The sequence below is a fragment of the Gymnogyps californianus genome, chromosome 12, assembly GCF_018139145.2.
Source record: "Gymnogyps californianus isolate 813 chromosome 12, ASM1813914v2, whole genome shotgun sequence".
Classification (NCBI taxonomy): Eukaryota; Metazoa; Chordata; class Aves; order Accipitriformes; family Cathartidae; genus Gymnogyps; species Gymnogyps californianus.
Window position 1 is genome coordinate 10800240 of NC_059482.1, and position 20062 is coordinate 10820301.

Sequence of the window (20062 nt, forward strand, 5' to 3'; positions counted from 1 at the left end):
TTAACTGCATGTCAGTACCTTTTCCTCCAGAAAATAGTGAGCTTGCCCCCTTGCCCTAGGCACTGTTTCAAAACTTACTGTACCCTGGTCATTTCCCGTTTTGACTTGTTATGCATATCTTAGTCTTTTCCTGGATCCCTGAGTTCCCAGGGTCTAAAGACTCCAGACTGCTGACAGCTCATCATCCCCTTACCAAGGAGGCAAGATTATACTGCTTTGTAGCCGTGGAAACTTCAGTCTGTCCTTCCTCACCAGCAAAGCTCCTTCTCCAAACTTCCCGGGTACTTCTACAACTGAATAGTTTTCTGTTCTTATTCCTGTTACCTGTTTTCCTGCTGTCTCCAGTCTTGGACTTCTTGCTGTCCCTTCCGCTGGTGACAGTCTGCAGCACAGTGGCAGGACCTCTCCTCTCCCCTCTTGCCAGGCCACACACCCACCCCTCACTCCTGCCTTGCAAGTCCTGCCTAACGAGGACGGGAGCTCTTGGCAAAGGACACGGTGTGAAGTGGAAATCTGTTTTTGCTGCTTCTGTTATCTTCATCCTCCTGTGCTGTCTAACAGAGGGACTCTTTTGCTTTACACCTCATTCATGCCTCCTATCCAGGCTAGGTTACTAACTCATCCTTAATAATAATTCTTGTTTACTGCTTGTTTCAAAGGAGAGATGTCTGTCTGGCCTGAAAACTCATTGATGTTCCACACCAGAAAGCAGCCTGGGTTTTATCTTACAAATTCATTTTGCAGATCAAAGGTTTCCACTGCCACTCTTCACCTTAAGGATGCTTTTACTTCTTGTGGGTCTAGAAAAGCTGTTTCCCATAAGAATCTTGCCATGTACAAAACAAAATAAAAGCTCTTTTTTTGGTTAAGTTTGTCTTCAAATTTATAAAAGAAACAGTGGCAGCAAACTTCAGCATTCTGTCTTTCAGGCTTTCTTCTGGCAGAGGGTATTGGCAAATGACAGAGAAAAAAATTCTTAGCTGAGAGGATTGATACGTTGGTGGTCATGAAGGGGTAAATCAGACCTGTGAGTCAGAGGACAGGGTTTTACTCCACTTGCTACAGGCTTCCTTGTCATATTGGGCAGATCACGTAGCCTGTCTGGCTTTACCCTTGTGGAGATAATTCTTCTCACCTACCTCACGTGGGTGATATTGTGCTGATTTCATTAATATTTTTAAATTATTTGGAGATCCTGAGGTTGAAGTACTGGAGAAGTGAGAAGTTTTGTAAATGATTAAATAATTACTGTTATATCACAAATAGACGCATTTGCTGGAGGAAACACTTGCAGTGTCTGGCAGCCAAGCCTTACAGCTGCTGCAGCATGCTACTGAAAATAATTACTTGCTCAAATAATGCATATTTACAGATTATGGAGGACTTTTTTGAGGATTTTATATCATTAAATACATGGACTAATGTAAGATTTTAAGAAGACTACTTTCCCAGCACCACTCCCCAGAGCCCTTAGTGCCTGGGCCACGTGAATAACGTTCCCATTCCTCTGTCCAAGCCCAACGTTGTGTTTTTAATTTATTTTAAGTATCCAAGGAATGCTGTCTCCAGTATTCAGAGGACTCTAAATCGGATGTGAGACACAAATGCACCAGAGAAGCTTATCAGAGAAACAGGCTTGGCATGAAGCCTACATAAACAACCATAAATTTTTTTCTCATTTAAATGATGGGACTCGGGAGGATTGGCCGATTATAGCTGCAGTGGGCTGTCTTTGGGCACCAAGGAAAGTGCTTTGGTGACCCCTGGTATTTGACATGAGCCAAATGTTTTGCTTGCTTATAAACTTACTGTTACAGAATGACCAGATTGGTTCTGGTAAATTGACTTCTACAGGTCACTTTCCAGAGTTATTTACCAGCAGTGGATGTTTTCTCCTATCCTTGGACTTCTCAGGAAATTTTAGCTTGGTTTTAACCCAGGTAGGGAAGACCTCTTGTTCCCAACCACTCTTCTCTGCCTCTCTCCCTCAAAACACAACGCAGGAAGAAACTAAGTAAATTTGATCTTAGCCAGAAAGCATTTTTTTCCCCTTCCAATAAATATCTCATTTCCTGAAAATCCTGCCTTTGACCAGAACTTCTACTGGGACTTTTTAGATTTATCATCGCTCATGGCCACATCCAGTTTCAGTTAGTGTCGAAGTATTCTTGACTTCATGGAGAGCAGCATGAGCTCTTAGCTGGGCAGCAGGAGCCAGCTCCCATCACACCGACATTAATGGTGTGGTTTGCCCTAGCTGAGCCTGTTCCCTGTACTTGTATAAAAAGCAGGTAATTTTGCAATATAGCTTTGATTATGAACACTATGCCAGAAAAAGTAAGGAATTACTTCATGGTTTTACTGAGAAACTCCTAGTATCTTACCAGCATGAAACCTATATGTGGATGCCCTGCATTGAACTGACACAAATAAAGATAGGAAATCTTCGTGCTTGCAAACTTGATCCCACAGTCTTGGATTAGGTATAGTAAATACTTTCTAAAAACAAACCTGAAGCAAAACCCCGCCATGGCCTCCCTGATGGCCAACATCCAGTCCGTATTCAGTACTCCTCCATTTATAGGATTATTGACTCCATTTGGCAGTTCACAGGACCAGTATCTGATTGAGCACAGGCAGCGCGCTTTGGCAGCCAGCAGAGATAATGTGATACACTGTAGTGTCGGTACATGTCTGGAAATCAGTGCTGGGCTGTGGAGGATGAGAGCAGTCTGGCTGGGGCTGGTACCAGATATGTAGACACGCTGCACTGTCCCTTGAACAGTCACCTTCTCTTGGTGACCCACCCTCTCATGAGAGCTCACCACCTCTCCTGGCTCAACATTCAAATAAATTAATGAGAATTATTTTCTTAAAGTGGTGGAGAAAGCGGGAGTATAGTAACTTCGGGTGTAGTCCTGTGTTCCTTGCCTGCTCCAACGTCCCAGCAGGCTCAGGGCATGCAAGGAGTGAGGAGGAGTTCCTCTGGGAACAGTGTTGAGCGTTTGCTGGACACTTGGTTCTCTTGCCTCTCTTCTCATGGACGTTTAGTATGTGAGGAACAGGTCCATGTCCTGTGCTCCTGGGCCAGAATACCCTCCTACCATCGTTCTGGGGTAGTGGGGGCTCAGGTGCTTCAGCATTTCACCCACAACATTGCTGTTCCTGGGTGATGAAACAACCACCCTGCAAGCTGAAACGGCAAAGAGCATTACAGTCTCTGTGCCATGTCCCATAAAGCCAAGCGACAGGTGAAGATGTAGCTCGGTATGTTTGCATTTAAGTTTCAGTTTGTGTGTGACATGACTAGAGAGATGTGGAAGCCTACTGGCAGCAGTGAGTGTTGCTTACGTTCTCAAAGCATCTTCTGCCAAGTGGTTTTGTGAGTGCTCCTTTCGCCTGTGCAATTTGGGAGGAGTGCTTTGGGACAGGAAGGTGTAGGGGAGGCTGTTGACAGTCGTGGCCTCTGAGATGGGGTTCAAACCCCATGGTAAACTCACTTGTTTGTGAGGTTACTGGGGCCTTGCGAAGTCATTCCCAGTCTCCTGTGAGTGCTTGCTGCCTTGGGGTGTTAGGGGCAGGCTTGCAAAAACAGGTTTCAAGTCCCACAGATGCCTTCCCTTTCCTCTGCCCGTTCGTCCCACGGAGTACAGGTGGCACAGAGGCATTGGGTGCTTGGCGAGGGGTTCCCTTGCTGCTTTGTGCACCATCCTGCTCCTTTTGGTCTTCATAAGCTCCCTTTATAGATGCAAAAAATCCCCTTCTATTCTTTCCCTTTCCTGTTCAGGGCCCCATGTAACCTTGTCCTTAACTCCGTATTTGCTGTTGGTGCTTCTCCCCCTGTGACTCAGCTGGTCAGTCCCTAGCGCTGCCATCCCCTGCCTGCTCCCTCTGTCCTGCTCCTGCAGCCCAGCCTTGGCACGGGCAGGCAGCCTGCCTGTGTTCAGGAAGGGGCTCCCACCTCCAGTCTGCCCAGCTGCCCTGCCTTCCACTGGCAGGGACTCTTGCTTCCAGCAGTGCTCCCTGCTCTGGATGCCTCCTTAGGCTTGCTTCTTTCTCCTCCTCTCCCCCAGCCCCCAAGCTGATTTTTCTTGCCTAAAACCATCAAGCATTGACTATTTGTTTGCCACGCTCCTATGAACTTGCACCGTGTATGGAATAGTAGTAATAAAAGTGAATAATGAGCTAGGCAAGAAACAGGCAAAGAAGTGGAGAAGAGAAACACTTCAAGTATCTTCTGTAAGAAGAAACAAAATCAGCAGTGGCTGCTGGCTTCTGACAGCACAGCTGACTTGAGTGGTGTAGGTGACTCATGGTGCCGGCGCACATGCAGAATACAGCCACTAATACCTGCCAGCTCTTTTAATTGTACCTGTGCAGAGTGAAAGGTGTCTGATTTAATGCATATTTAAAAGCAGGAATAGATTTAGCAATCATTTTTGATTATTGACTACTGTGTCTCAGTGGTTGTCTATCAATGTGTTTTAAAACACAAGTGTGGTATGTCCTAATGTTGAATTGGATATAGTCATAGAATCTCAGTCACTTAACTCAGCTGGCTGGCTGGGTACTCTACACTGTCACTCTTCCAGCTGCGTTCCCTGCAAAATTTTTCCTGGAAATAATGCAAATAAGTTATTTGAGTGAGTCAGTGGATTACCGACCTTAGGAACCACAGCAGTGTAAATTCAGACCTATGGAAACAATTTGCTGAATCAGTATTAACAGTCCAGTGGTCTCTAGAGTAGCAGTCTCCAAAGTGGGGTGCATGCAACCCAGAGAGTGCTCAAGATGATCTGTTAGGGTGCAGGAAGAAAATACTTAAGCAGTAGATGTATATAATTTATAAATAAATATACATGTATTGGGGGTGCATCCTCAAACATTTTTTACTGATAGGGGAGCACGATCAAAACAGTTTGGAGACCACTGTTCTAGAGGAAGAAAGCCTAAAGAATACACAGCCACCAGGACTTGTTTTGCTGTTTCTGTAACTTATTTAACAAAGGAGAATGTATATGCTTGGGGAAATGAGGGTGGAAATCATCTACTTAAACTCTTCAGAAGGCATGTAGGTGAGAGCCAGAGATCATGTTTTCTCAACCTTGTTTTTGAACAGATGTTATTTTTTATTACCCAGGTTAAATTCTGGTAGCAAATCATCCCTGTTGTTAGAACTGTTCTTTTTCAGGCCATGCTGCGTGAGGTTGGTTCAAGTAAAGTGGCCAGCGGCTAATATCTCAGAAGTACTGTGGTGTTTAGATGATGATGGTGAAGATAATTTGGTGTTATATACAGAGGTGGCACAGCGCAGATGCAGACATATGGTACCTGCACATTGAAACCTTGGGGAGGTTCCAGTTAAATATGAGCAAAGGGGAAAGTCGTCCTTCATCAGTGAAGTTCTGCAGCTGATTCTGTGCAGTTTTGAATGATTAACTTCAGGGTTTACAGCAGCCGATGCATTTGCTGTTTGTGGTTTGCTGTATAGCTGCTTTTTCATATTTGCTGTATAGCTGCTTTTCTACCTAGCCTAAATGTCGGGCTAGTGAACAGGATATGCAAAAACAGAAAACCAGGGAAAATAAAAAGAAGGAGTAACCAAGTTTGATATGAGCATGGCTGAAGGCAGAGGTTCTCGTTGTCGTATCACCACTGGCTGTAGTGGCGAGCTGGTGTCTGATGCCGGATAAGGAAGAGAGGAAGGAAGTGGATTTAGTGGAAAATTGATTGCATCTACTTGGGTTCTTTCCAGCTGAATCCTGAGTTAAGTACATTCATCCTGAACTAATCGTTGGGGAGAATTGGCTGAAATCTCACATACTTCTTAAAAGGAAAGCTAAGCATTAAAGGAACAATATCCTTACTGTACCTGTGTGCCAAAAGAAGTGAGTGTACTATCAGGAGTCCTACCTATTCAGCTCTCTGTCTTGGAAGCTGCTTGTGGTTTTAGTTCTAATGTGACCTGGTGCAGGAAGCTGTGGTCAGTCCACCACAAAACATCAAGGACAGGCCATTTTGGAGGGCTGATTTCTGATTATATTTCAAATTGGTTGAGCAAGCCCCAGTTCATTTCAGTAATTCAGTACAACTATAATTTTCAGTTTTATTTTATTTACAGCAAAGTATATTGGAATATTGTCTGAAACACATATCTAAGGTCCTAGCAAGGTTTTGTTCAAAGTTACTCAGAATAAATTTGAAGTAATGTTATTAACATCAGTATAATTGTTTACCAGTGTGAGCAAGAGTTGTCTCTGCAGTTCTTTCAAACTTACTGCTAAATAATCTAAACCCAAAGAATGTGCTTCAAAACTGGCAGAATGTTTTAATACTTTGCCATCCTGAGACTATTTAGATTTTTTTTCCACCGTGTACTAACCTTTCTAAGCTTTCTTAGCACTTCTGGTCCCGAGGACCATTCCCTATTATCACATGAAGAAAAAAGTTATACCTGTTGCTCAAGAAGCCACCTCTAGGCACTGTGGATCTCAAGAATCTCACTTTATTGCGAAGATTTATCTCAAGGGAATGAGAATTGAGCACTGTGAGCTTGATTTCACAAACACATGGGTGCCATTGGTGTTGGCTGCTGAATGCTTTCTGGATGTGACTCAAATCAAGCATTGCTGGTGTGTTTAGGTTCATCAGCAGTGCCCTTTGATGCTGCTCACACTGAGGTGCTGACGCATACGATGCTACTGGGAGGAAGAAAGTAAACTGTTCCTGTGCAAATCCATTCTTGTTTTTCTGAGACAACGCAGCATATAGTTTAGGGAAATTGCTCATCTCCCTTGAGGCTCTCTTGCGTGCTGCCACAGGATTGGGCTGTGTCCACTCGTTTTGTTCAACATTCTTTTATGTATAAAGTACTAGGGGAGAAGGTGATGCTGCAGCTCACTCCGTGCAGAGATGACATTCAGCAATCTGACTTGCCATTCCAGCTCTTGATCAGATTTCTGATCATCTGCTTCAGAGCCAGGCTAAGCTATGATTTTTAGTTGAGGCTGAACTTGAATGAAGAAGAGAATAACGACTTGCAGGAAAGAACCTGGTAGCAATGGTGAGAGGTCTGTAGTGCCCTCAGTTCAACAAGTTTACCTAACTTTTGCTAGTTAAGTTTGTCAGGTGGAGTCTCTGGTGGATTCTTGCCCTGCTCTGAATGTCCAGACGGCACTAGGGACCAAACATCATCTCTCTCCCCCCTCCCCCCCCCCTTTTTTCCCCCCTTTTCTTCCTTTAGTCTTAATGGAATACAGTGGCGCCTTGTTTTGGATGTATTCCCACAGAAATTATCTCCCGTTATGTATTATAGCAGTTCACTCCCCATGAAGGCTGCTCGTTAGCTTCAGGCAGTGCAGAACTCGGTGGCTTGGTCATGTCTCCTGCAGGGAGCTCACACACAGAGTGTGAACTTTCTGAGTCAGGGACTATCAGTTCCACTCATATGTGTCCACTTCTGTGTTGTACAAAGAGGACCTGAGCAGAGTCTCAAAAAGCTGCCAGATAAAAATACCAGTTGTGCCTGTGATCTGCATCCCACTTGTTTCTGAGTGCAGTTAAAGACCGAAGTTTCAGGCTTTGACTTAGAAAGCTCTTCTCTAGTCTGGTGGTGATGACTGTAGAGGCTGCTTTTTTCTTTAGGATGCAACGGAAGCTTGAAATCAGCAGAGATTTAAAACAAACAAAAGGGAACACTTCGTATAATGCATAATGAAATTGTGGAAATCACTGCTATAGGGACAGCATGGAGGCCAAAAGTATAAATGATCTCATAGCGGAATTAGACAAATTAAAGAAGGATTGGTCCAGCAAGGCTATTAAACATAATAGTTATGATGCAACCTGCGGTGCAGGAAGGCCTTAAGTGCTGGCTGCTGGAAGCTGAGAGGTTATTCTTGGGAACACATCAGGCTGTGCGAGCCCTGTTTCTAATGCTCTTTCCCATTGAGCTTCCACTCTTGGCCAGAGCTGGAGACAGGATACCGCGCTAGATGGATCCTTGTTGCTGCCATTATGGTGGTTCATACTGGAGCTTGAATGAAAACCCCCACCACGTTGCATGGGTAGCAGCCGGCAAGGCTGCTCGGGAAGGTTGCATCCTGCAGAGTCAGGAAGGCTTGGGCTGGAATAGGCTGCAGTTTGGTGATGGATTTATTTTGCCATAGAATGGGCTGGCACTGGGACCCTGGGATAGTGTGGTAAGACAAGTACTCTTAAGTCCTGGCTTACAGGCAGCAGCTGGAAAAGTGGAATTCTTTGCTGATAACAAGCAAGGTCTGTGATGGAATGATGAAAGCTTCCCACAGTGGAAGCTACCCTGGGGGAAGAGCTATACCCCCTTCCCTCCCAGCTTGCTGAGTGGTGGACAGGCCTTTCATGGTTTTTACCCAGTGGTCTGTGTTGCTTTGCCCTTGTTCTTCACTTTTTTTTTTTATTTGTAAACCCAGCGCTGGGAAAAAAAAAAATTAATTGAAGTACATTTGGAGCTTTATTTTACATTTCCCTGTTAGTGTGTCTGCTTGCTAGCTTATTAAGAAATACATTTGAAGATATATGTTAATATATAGGCCCAAAATAGCTATTAGATCAATGCAGGCTGTTATATTTCTGGTTTTAAATAAGTGCTTGGCTTATGTTTTTACAAACTCCTTTTCAACATAAGTTCTTCTGTTGGAGGTCCATGGAAATAATTTATGCCTTAACCCTGAAATTGATGGGTGGTATGGGATGGAATAAATACGTAAGTGGGAGAGAAAGGAAACATCTGCCAACTTTAACTTTTGCAAATTATATGGAAGCTTGAAAGTATCTGCTAAGTTTATAATATGGTCTGCACAGGAATACTTTGCCGGAGTACCAGAGGTCAGAGATCTTCTTGTCCCTCAGCATTAAGTAACCTTTTGGTTAAATAACCTGACCGAAGAGTAGGAGGAGAGAGAAAGGTAGAGAGAATTCCACACTAGAGTAAACACGGCACAGAGATTATGGATACACTGCCAAGAAAGGCGGGGTTTTCCAGCAAGGTAACAAAAGATATTAGCTAGGTTGGGGCAGGAACGTACCCTTCACGTCCTCTCCACCCAGTCTTGGGCTTGCTGACTTTGGTGGTGGTGAATGCTGCAGTGGTCAGAGCAAGACATGTTACCTGCCTCAGTGCAGAACTGCGACATTTTTTTGGCAGCAAAGGTGTGCTTTCCGGATAGAAGGGTGTTTCCTTCAGCATGGTAGCTGACATGAGGCAAAATCCTAGGGAAGATAATGAAGTTTTTCATTTTGACATCATGGCAGGTTAAGGTAAACTGCAGAGGAGAGTCTAGAGTTTACCCTGGGCCACAAACATGTCAAAATGATAAACTGCCTTGTTTTCATCTGGATTTTACCACATGTCAGTGAGTGCATAGCAAAGACAAGACTTTTTTCTGGCGAAGATAGTACCTTGGGGCAGGTCTACAGCTTGTATAAATTGTGATGAATTCAGTGATGCTGTCACGATTTACACCAGCTGCAAATTCAGCTTAGCATTGTCGTCTGCAGTGGGAGGTGTGTGGTACTAGCACATCCATGTGGCAGGAGCTGGCACGCTGCTCCCGTGCTGGAGAGGTGGCGCAGAGCAGAGCCTGGATAACAGCCCAGAAGTGGAAATGATAATTGTATTATACAAGAGTGTACTTTTGTGAGAGTTCCAAGAAAGAGCTGGGCAATGGTGATTGGGAGAAAAACAGTTAACTGCCACCTGCCTCTCCAGGACAGATCAACTTGAGAGAGAGAGTGACAATGAATACTGACTTCGTAGCCACAGTTAATTTGCACTGAAAGGCTCTTTTTTAGTGTACAAATATGAATTAGTGTAGGAACTTAAACTGTTGAGGAATTTTCAATTAAGATTTTAAAAATAATTTATTTTAAATGATAAATTATAAGTTTAAACCATTTTTATCCTTTCCCTGCATCGATATTTTTAAAAAGTAGATCTCCTAATATCTTAAAAGTGTTTGTTCATATCTTGCTATGTTTGCCTACCTGATGATAATATTTGATTAGAATTTCTTCACAGAGTCTTGAATACTCTTTCCTGAAAGAATCTATGTAAAGGGAGAAAACAATACACATCCTGTACTCCACCTTCATAGGCCTCTAGCATACGATGCCACCTTTTGTTTGCAAGAGTTTAAATTTCAAATAAAATCCCAGCATTCTTTTGAAAAAAAAGGAAAGGGCCTCTCCCCTGCTTAGATTGTCAAATCCCAGACTAGCCCGGAATTGAATAGGCCAAGTCAGTGACCTCAGGCAGAAAGAATGTTGGTTATTTACGTAGGGCTTCTGCTATTTTAGCAGCAAACCTTTTCTTCTGAAAGGACAATGTATACTGTTTTGTGTTTATGGCCAAGTAAAAAGCTTGTACATTTGAGATTTGCATCGTAATAGCCTCGTAACTCAATATACAGCATCCTCAAAAATAGCAGTGCAAGGCTCTGTTTTGTCTTAGTCGGTGCAGGTCTTTTAGAGGCTTTTACAAAGGTTCTCTGAAAAACTGTCCTAAAGATTCAGCTGCTTATATGTTTGCTTTGGTGGCTTTTTCCCCCACCGAGTTTTGCTTTTTTTCAAAAACTAAAATTACCCGCGGTTTCTTTGTGAGCTTCTACACGTGGTTTCTTTATCAGGCCAGTGTTCAAAATATTTTGATGCATCTCAAGCTAAGCTTTGCCTTGAAACCAGGAAAATGCGCGTGTCTGTGTGTGTGTGTAATTCACACACCGAGCATTTTTCCTGAAATAATGGAAGATCTTTACAGGCATTCTGGCCTGGTGGATGAGCTTGCAATTCCAAATGGTTTTTAAAGTGTGCCTTTCTCAATAGATTGTAACCATGAGGAGCTATTGTGTGAGTAAAGCACACATTTAGGATCCAATCCTGCATTCCTTAAAGTCAATGGGAGTCTGAGCGTGAAAGGAATGCAGGATTGGGTCCTGAAACAGGGGAGCAAAATTGTGTGCCAGATTGCTTTGAAAAGAAGAATACAGCACATCCACAGTAGCCACTTTTTAGTGTTTCAGATTTCAAACGGCTGGAGTCTGTGAAAAGTGGCTTCTGCCAACATGCAGTATCTTCTATTCAAAGGAATTTGGCATTGATTCCGCCCCCCCCCCCCCCCCCATCTTAAGAACCCTGAAAGCCCTAGAAATTCACCCCTTCTTTCACAAAGCCTGAGCAATTGAGCATTGTGAGGAGGGGATGGGGCCAAGGTGGTGGGGGATGGAAGCTTCTCCAAGCCCAGGGGCTGGGGCTGGAGCACAGTCCTCCTTGCAGCCCCTTCCCGCTATGAAGACCCTACACTGCCCTGGCACCTGCAATGGAGGCTGCGGCTCGAACACAGGACACTGTCATGAAGAGGTTGTGCTTATGTTGTTTGGTGGCTTTGCAAGTCCCCTGTAGGAGACGGAGAAAAATTTAATTAACAGTTATTCAGGGGCTAAAGCAGCCTCGGTGCTCCCCGTTCTCAAGTGGGTAGAGTGACAAAAACCCCGTGTAAAGAAAATCTCTGTGCAGATAGGCAGTCATAAGCCAGAGGGAGGGATGGAGAACTGCGGGCCCAAACTCACATGTGAGTAAAGGAGAAATGGTAATAAATAAAGAAAAAGTATTGGAAGCTTTTGTTTTCTTTTGGCATATCTTTAATTCCTGGGCAGGCAAACCTCCTCTACCAAGTGGAAAAAAAAAACCAAATAGATCTCCTGGGTGAAATTCTACATCAGTTTTATCTTGAGATGACTGAGTAGAGGAGGTAGCCGAGGTGGGTTGTCATTACTTAATATTTTCAATGATTTATTCCATGTTTGTAAAACTTGGTATTTCTCTTGAAGTTTCAGCTCCTGGAATCATCTGATCACTTAAAGTTTAGCTTCCACTTTTCAGAAATAGTAGTTGTCCAGCCTGGGGGTTTGTGGAGAACAGATTGGATTCAGGATGTTTCATTTGCCGTTCAGCTTTTGAGTTATTTTGGTCCCAGTTTCTCAATCATTAAAACGTGTACTTAAAGAGCACACAGGCACTCTTCAGAGGGCAGGTCACACCTTGCACGGCAAGAAAAGCTGCAGCATCTGTGCCAGAGTTTAGTTTAAGGCTGTGGACGGTGGTCCCCATCGTTTGCGTCCTGTGCTGTCATGCTGGTGTCCGCAGTCCTTATGGGAGATCGCTTGGGCACTGACTGCCCCTGCACGGGCTCAACAATGGGCTCCACCACGGCACGTGGGTGGCACATGGGGTGTAAAAGTGCGTTTGGGTGCTGTCTGCGTTTGGGAGTGTGGGCAGCCTGTGGATGGCCACCGCAGACTGGCTCTGAATCAGAGCAGCCCCAGACCTATGCCAGGGGCTTTGGCAAAACAAAATTACCAGGTTTGGCCTGGTAAAGTTCACGTTTCTATTGAGCAGTGATGGAGACTGTGGCTGCAGGTGGGCAGCGGGCATGCAGATCTGTTTGCTCAGCACAAGCCACCTTGTGTCTGGTTTCACTGGTACAGGGCTTTGGGGCAACACATGGGAATTTTCCTTCCCTATTATGGTAGCTGGGAAATATTTGAGCAAATGTTGTTGAGTACTAATCCTGCTTGTATGTTTACGTGTTGCTTTAGTCTGAACGCTTTGAGAGACTGTCACTTAAGGTGCTAACATGAGACCGGTAATGATGCTGGTGTCACATCAGTCACTGCAGAGATGGCATCTGAAGCAGTTAACAAGCAATTAGGTCCATGTTTAACATTGCTGACTAAAACAGACAGGCACAGTTCTTGTGGTCAGTCAGGCATGAAGAGCCAGGGGCTGCCATGCTCAGAAAGCTGTGCGAGTTGTGGACCAAAGCTTCCAGAGTGCAGAGATTCTCATTGAGTGTCCCGTTCAGCCTTAGAACTGACAATTCATAAAATAAGAAGTAAAGGGAAGAAATCCCAATGAGAGAAGCAATGTGATATGCTTTTTTCCTCCAGAAAGAGCTGTTAAAGAAGGATGCTGTGTCTTTGTGTTGCTGCTGTGAGACAAGCCAGCTTGTGGGTGCCGCTTTCCCAGCAGGAGCAGTGTGTGGCCATGCCGGGGGCTCAAGCAAGCCCCTGATGCCGTGGCAGGGCAGCCACAGCCATCCCGCCTGGTCCTGCCGCAGCCTGCACCTTGCTCACTGCCTGCGCGGGGGCTCCCGGCGGGGCCGTGCCCCCATGGGAGAAGTGGCAGCAGAGCTGAGGTCTGTGCTTGTCTGTGGTCAGACCTACCCAGGCATGTCCCCAGCCAACAGGAGTGGCAGGTACTTGAATAACACTCCGTGGCAATAGCTTGGGCTGTTCAGGCTTTTAATTAGCTCTGCTTTAACAAATTTCTTATCTTTAGCAGTGATACCTACAGCTGAACTCTTCGATTGCACTCCATATAGGGAGGTTTTAGTTACATTTTCTGACTAAAATACAGTCCTCTTGTTCCACGCAGCTGTAACCTTAGAAATAACAAGGATATTATTAGTCATCTCGCACTTTGTTCCCTCTAATGCTGAAACTTCCCCACATGAAGTTACGAGAAGAGGCACGTATATCATGAGAATATCGTGAGAGAGATCATGATGGCGAGGAGGTACACTGGTGTATTTTTTTCAGCGCGCTGGTAGTCTCAGGGATGCACCAGGCTTTATCTGGGAGGCAAGGCTGGGGCTGCAGCATTCCCATTATGTCAGAGGGGAGCTGGTTTTTTTAAGTAGCGTCAGGCACTGAGACAATGCAGGCTTCTCACATGAACTTGCTTACACTACAATACTAGTAAATCATGATTATTACCCAACGGTTGCGTGTTTTTAATCATCAAAGTACTTAAAATATTATAATAATGCTTGGCACTTTTCAACTTCAAAGCACGCTGCAAACAGTAATTAGGTCTAATAACCATGCTGTGACAGTGAGACATTGCTATCTCTTGTCTTACAAAGGCGAGGGGGAGGTGTTAGCCCCCGACGCAGTTGCATCATCCCATGTTAGACTGTAGATCTGCCACTGAAGGCTGCTACTTGATAAACTCACCTCCCTATAGGCAAATACCCCGCTGCCAGCAGCGGCAGGGAGGGCTTTGAAGATGCTTTCCAGGCTAGCAGGGAGGGGGCAGGACATTTTCAGTGCTCTTTTGGAGCACCTCCTCAAGACCGTAAAACATGGTCTGATTCACATTTTGTTCCATGAGGGCATGGAGCAGCTTTTGAAACAGCATTGGAAAAAGTTTTACCCTATCTTGGCTTCCTGGCTGGTGTGTTTTCACCACCCAGTGAAGTGTTGTGGAGACTGGAGAGAATAGTTGTGGACAGCCTGTGTCAACTGTGGGTCATTTTTCCTTTTGCAAGCCGAATCTTTGAGTTGAGTCCTCTGCTAAAGCAACAGCTCTCCCATTCATTCCTTTAGTTTGCAACACATAGGAGATAAAAAATTGTGCAGGAAGTAATTGTTAGACACATTTAAATACCAGAGACTTATAAACTGGTTAAGTGTGAAAACTGATTGTAAAAACCTAGAGTTGATTCTGATTTTATGTATTTTTTAAAAGTTCCAAAAGCCTGCATTCTTTTGGATGTTTGTCATGGTGGTTGCAAACACTAGTTGTGATTGTTCCTTGGGACAGCGTAATTTCTACCTTTGCATTTTATTAACTACTAGATTATCTACATGAATCTTTGCACTCTTTGCTGGAGCATTTGCAAGGTCTCTGCCTCCCACCTGAGGTGGTGGAACCCCCTTATCCTGGTGCTCGCTACACCTCAAATGTGTGGGTGTCAGTCAAGAAATGTACAAGCATTGAAACAAGCATTTGTTGTTACCGTGAGCGCATAAGCTTCATTTTCTACAGTAAAACAAGGCTAAAGAGCACTCAGGGGAAAAAAGCGCTTCCCTATAAAAGCTAGTGTTACGTGCCTGCACGCGGGCTGCAGGCTGGCTAGCTTCTGCCCCGTCCCGTGGTCCCCCCACGCGTTCCTGGCCGACCTGCTGCTCTTCTGGTCGGCTGTGAAACAGAGCCTCTTCCTTGCTCCTGTTGAAAACTAGTCTGACAGGGCGGACGTGCCAAGGTGGGTATCCAGCAGAAGGAGGAAAGAAGCGCAGTGTTTGTGAAACCCCGTACTTGTGAACTCTGCGCTAGGCTGCTCATTATAACTGCTCATTATTATTATAATGAGCTATTGGCAAGTTGCATCAAGTTTTGTCAGAAAGTCTTGACTTTTTTGTTTCAATATTATGAAAGTAAATAGTAACCCAGGCTTGGCTATACTCAGTCATTCAAAGGAAAGCCAAGCAGCAGGTTCTGTGTACTAGTGGGCAGGATGATATTACCTTGTCTAGCTGGCCAGGCACTTGACTCAGCTGGCTAAAGCAGCATTAGGCTTTTTTAACTTGTAATCTCTGCCTGATTGACAATAATAGTTACGGCTACACAAAACAGGCTGCTGCTGTGCAGGCCCCCGAGTTACTCCAGGACCTTGAGAGGTGGAACCACCTTGTCCAGTACATCGAGCTCGGAACAGGTACCCTAACCTTGAGGTGTTGCACCCTCCCTGCTGCACGGCTGCCCTGGGGCTGGGAGGTACCAACGCTGCATCTCCCTGGGCTTTGTGTTTCCCTGGCTGCAACTGCCAGCACTTTCCTCTTGATTGCAGTTTTCACATGATGCCCAGGCACTCGCAGAGTTTGGTGTTTGACTGTGTTCAGTGCTGTCATTTAGCAAACTCTTCCGGAGGGCAAATGGAACGTATGTTTTTGCCTTTATTTCTAAAATGCAGTATGTAGAAGCCAATATAGTGCAGCCACGGCTTTTTGTGTGATAACTTGCTGTTTCTTGTTTATGAGATAATTGTTCTACAATCCCTGAATGAAATTATTCTAAGGTAAAAGGCCTGTCAATCTTACTAATTATTGCTAATAATAGTAATTATCATGTGAGCAAGCTGCTTGCCTGCTTCATGAGTTTAGGCAAGTTGGTTCCCTAATAGGTGGCTTGTTTTTTTCAGCTGTAAAATGGGGAAAATGGTATTTTTCCTCAGTTTTGAAAGGTGTTGCTCTGCAAGTGCTGTGTAAAACAGAGATGTTTTTACCACGTCATCTGTATGGAAGGGGAGGCCAGCTGCCGGTGTTTGGCAGGCGGGGGGGGGGGGCTTGCAGAGTGTGAGCAGTGAGCAGTGGCTCACAAGTTGTGCAGTGGCTGAGATGGAGGCTCGCAGCTTTGCTGCGCTGGGGTGAGGTGAGGTTGTTTCATGCCAAACGCATCTGATAACATAAGTGTCTTTGAGAGCCAGTCCAAAACACCAGTTTGCCTCGTTTGCTTTGGGTCGTAGGCTTCCCACTCCTTCCCAATTCAGGAAAGCTCTGACCCCATTGGCTTCTGCCAGTGATGCTGTGCTAAGGAAACAACAGGAGCTGAATTTGGGGCGTTTCTATCAACCTGAGCACTGGCAGGCTCTGCCCACTGGGATAGAAAGCAGGATGTACGGGTCCTTGTGCACCTTCTGCAGTGTCTCGGGAGATGCTGACACCTCCCTGAATTAGGGTGTTCCTTTCCTGCAGAGATCCTTCCAGCAATGGAGTTTAGAATTTGTCCCTAATTATCTCTGCTGCTTCTAACCATAATGGGCGTGTGATGAGGGTGATGGCCAGCACTTCTCCACCTGAAACAAACGCCCCAGCTCTGCACTGGCAGTGTATGTGAGCAAGGTGGAAGTGCTGCATCAGCATGTCCAAGGCAAGTCCCTATTCTGGGTGCAGCCACTTCATTTCCACCATCTAAAGGCAAGTTGTGTATTAAGGCTGGGTCTGGCAGAGCCAATGTGTCCTTTAAAAAGCCATTCTGGCCTCTTTCCTTTTCTTCCCTCCCTTCCATTTACCTTTCCTTTACCTTTCACTGGAGAGGTTTAAAAACAGCTTGGATAAGCAGGAGGGAAGATCTAGAGCTGGTTGTTCCTGCATCAGTCGAGAGAGGCCCTGTGACCCCCGATTGCTGTCCCAGCCCCATGCCTTGTTTGTGTGACACGTAGGGTGGACCAGTTCTACCTAAGAGTCTCAGAGGAGATGGGACAGTCTCGGTGCATTGCCCATGCCACCAGGCTCCTGGTCCCCACCAGCGCTACCAGGCAGCTGGAAAGACAAACAAGAGCTGACTCCACCTACCAGCAGTATGGAGACAGCAGCCTGTGAGATCGACAGCCCAAGAATGTGCACACAAAAGAAGCATTTCCCTCGGCCACGACAGTAAAACCGCCAGACAACCACATGCAGCATGTGATTTCCCAAAAGCATCAGCCCAGATCCCAACTTCTTTGTGCCACACACTGTTTCCCAGGATCAGATCACAGTGGCAACGTGTAAAAGGCACTTTCAAGCACTGAAAATTAATCATATTTTCCTCAACATTGTTTATGGAAACCATGGAGAGCACTCCTGCCCCTCTGTGCTCGGCCAGCTGGCTCAGCTCGCCAGCCCTCAGAGTCAAACCCTCCACAAAGATCGGCGGTGTTCATGGTGGAGCTACTCTGCCTTGGTAGGAGATGTCCAGGCTTATTCTGTGGAGTAAAAGCTTTGGCAGTGACCTGGGAGGGGTCATCTGTTGACCTGTAAATACAGAGCCTCTTGCTCTCATCGTTGCTCTGTGTCACTGCTAACGGCAGCTGGTATGCAGCCTGTAGTAGGCACCGTGCCATCTGCTTGCCAAGGCTGTAAATGGCTTGTGCGAGCACCCAAATATTTGGGAGCTTTGGCCAGTCGGACCCTGGCATAGAGTGGAAATAAGGTGAGTCAGGATGAGTGTGGTTGCCCTTCTCCCTCTCTGGTTTTACACTGATAAAATGGTGTTGCTTTCAGTGGGGCAGCTCTGGTGTAAGACTGATCTGCTGTATCTGAAAACTGGTTGGGCTTGGTGGTTTCTGAATTCCTGGTTTTAATCCTTTTTGTTGGAACTCTGGAGTCTGTTGTGCATTTCTTAGCTGTAAAGGGAGCCATCAGTTAATGATGATCACAAGTTTTGTCAATAGAGTTCCGCAAGCACTAATGAAATGGCAAATGTTCAAACTTGAAAATGAAATCTGTTGTTTTCAGTGTGATTTTTCTGCCCTTCCCTCCATCACATGTACGTTGTACTGCTTTAGTGTCACAGGGAGCTGTGAGTGTAGCTGATGTGGCATTGATTAATGTATTAATATTTTTAAAGGTGACAGGAACATCCATATGCAGTATCCCTTGTTTGGTCCTTCAGAGACAAACACATTGCTGATGTTGATTGCAGTGGATGTGTGCCTGCTGTGATTTCACCTGCTAAGAAAATTGTCTCAGTTTACAAATGAGCCTTTCCCCCCAGAATAATCATTTTTGGGTTTAGATTTCAAATTTTCCAGGAACTGGTATCAGCTGGGTTCCGTGACCTGCACTTAGAAGTACCATTTAGTTGATAAGGAGTTTGTTAAGGCAGGATGGAGCCAAGAGCCTAACCCTCACCCCTGTCTCTGGATGGAACCTCCGGGGAAGAGAGGGGCCAGGAACTGGCCATGCAGACAGGCGCAGCAGGGTGTGCTTTTCACTTTGCATCCTGAACAACTGGGTTTGGGGACAGAGCACAAAATTCTGACGGTACTGTGTTTTAACAGGGAGAAGACTACGAGGGAAGGCGTTCTACAATGTCAGTGGCAAGGTGTACTGTGAAGAAGACTTCCTAGTAAGTAAGATTTCAGGCATTTTTTAATTGTTTTAAACAAAATTGTTCTTTTATATTGGCTTATTTGCTTTGAGAGACAGTTTAGTCATCTGGGGCCTCCTGCCAGTGCTGGAATTGGGAAGCATTTACCACTAATTCCATAAAGGCAGGATCAGGCCCTTGGTTTGAAGTGGTGGCTATGAAACCAAGTACATAACTGTCCATAAGCCATCACAAAGTGTAAATTATGAGAATAAACGCTGGAGCTGCTCAAGCTTGGGACTTGAATTGCAGCCACAAAGCCTCGCCTGCCAAGCTAGAGCTCAAAGTCAAACATCTGGGGAATACCAATCATAACAAGAGGGGAGACGGTTTTGACTGGAGCACGTCATCGCTGTGTACAATGTTGCTTTGTTGCAGGCGCAGTTTTAATCACTGCTCTGCTCGGAGTGCTGTGGAGCTGCATTGTGATTAGCTGAAAACTGTTAGCCACGGAGGAGCAACTAATTTTCTCTCTATGCGCCCAGAGCTTTTATAAACGCTTTACTTTAATAGAGACTGAGTCATGAAAAGAAAAATGAAGCTTGTTGCTGAGCTGTGTTGTTCCAAAAATAAAATATTTGTGCAATTAAGGGTGAGGATTGTGCAGTACACAGAGAACGATTTGATAAGTAGCAGACCATTTATAATTAAGATTAAGAGGATGGCATGGCTGGGAATTGAAATTAGAGAGGAATGATATATTTTAGCTTAGAGGATGATAAATTGGATAATCAGTATGTTGAATTTATACCACCTTTATTTATTGAAATACCATTCATTTAGAAGCTTGAGTCTTCCAGAACGACTTTCCATTTCTAATGAATATATGGCCATGCTTTTTGCAAAGGAATTACTCAAAGTATATCCCACAACAAAAATGTTACTGGCAGTTCAGAGTGCGCAAATGCATTTCTCATCAATGCAATCCATAAAAATCATGGAAATTCCTAAAATATAAGCCGTATTTGCCTTCACGCGTTACACCTTTACTCTCAGCCTACTACAGCTGCAGCCTGTTGAAAAGAGCAAATTGTATTTTGTGCAGAATATAAGTTTCTTGTTACAATTGAAATGTGCTACTGTTTTGCTTGCGTTTTGGAGAGAAAATTATTTTTTCTCCCTTGCTTTTTTCAGCTCTTTTTTTCCTGCGTTTCTGCGGAAGCACAGGGAGAGGAGAAGAGGTGGAGCGTGAGATGGAGGGGCTCAAACCTTTGAGATTTTTATTTTGAACTGTGTTGAAATGTACTTTCCCCATGATGAAAACCTTTCATCCAAACTTAATGACATGATTGTTGTTATTAGCTTGTAATTTCAGCCTAAACATGAGAATTTT

The 20062-nt window shown here is 44.9% G+C and overlaps 1 protein-coding gene across 1 annotated transcript in view; it reads left to right on the top strand.

Moving 5' to 3' along the window:
* WTIP (WT1 interacting protein) overlaps positions 1–20062 on the top strand; it is an 84382-nt gene that overhangs the window by 41828 nt on the left and 22492 nt on the right. The window contains 1 exon segment of the mRNA XM_050904229.1: positions 18641–18708. Coding sequence (XP_050760186.1) covers positions 18641–18708 — 68 coding nt within the window.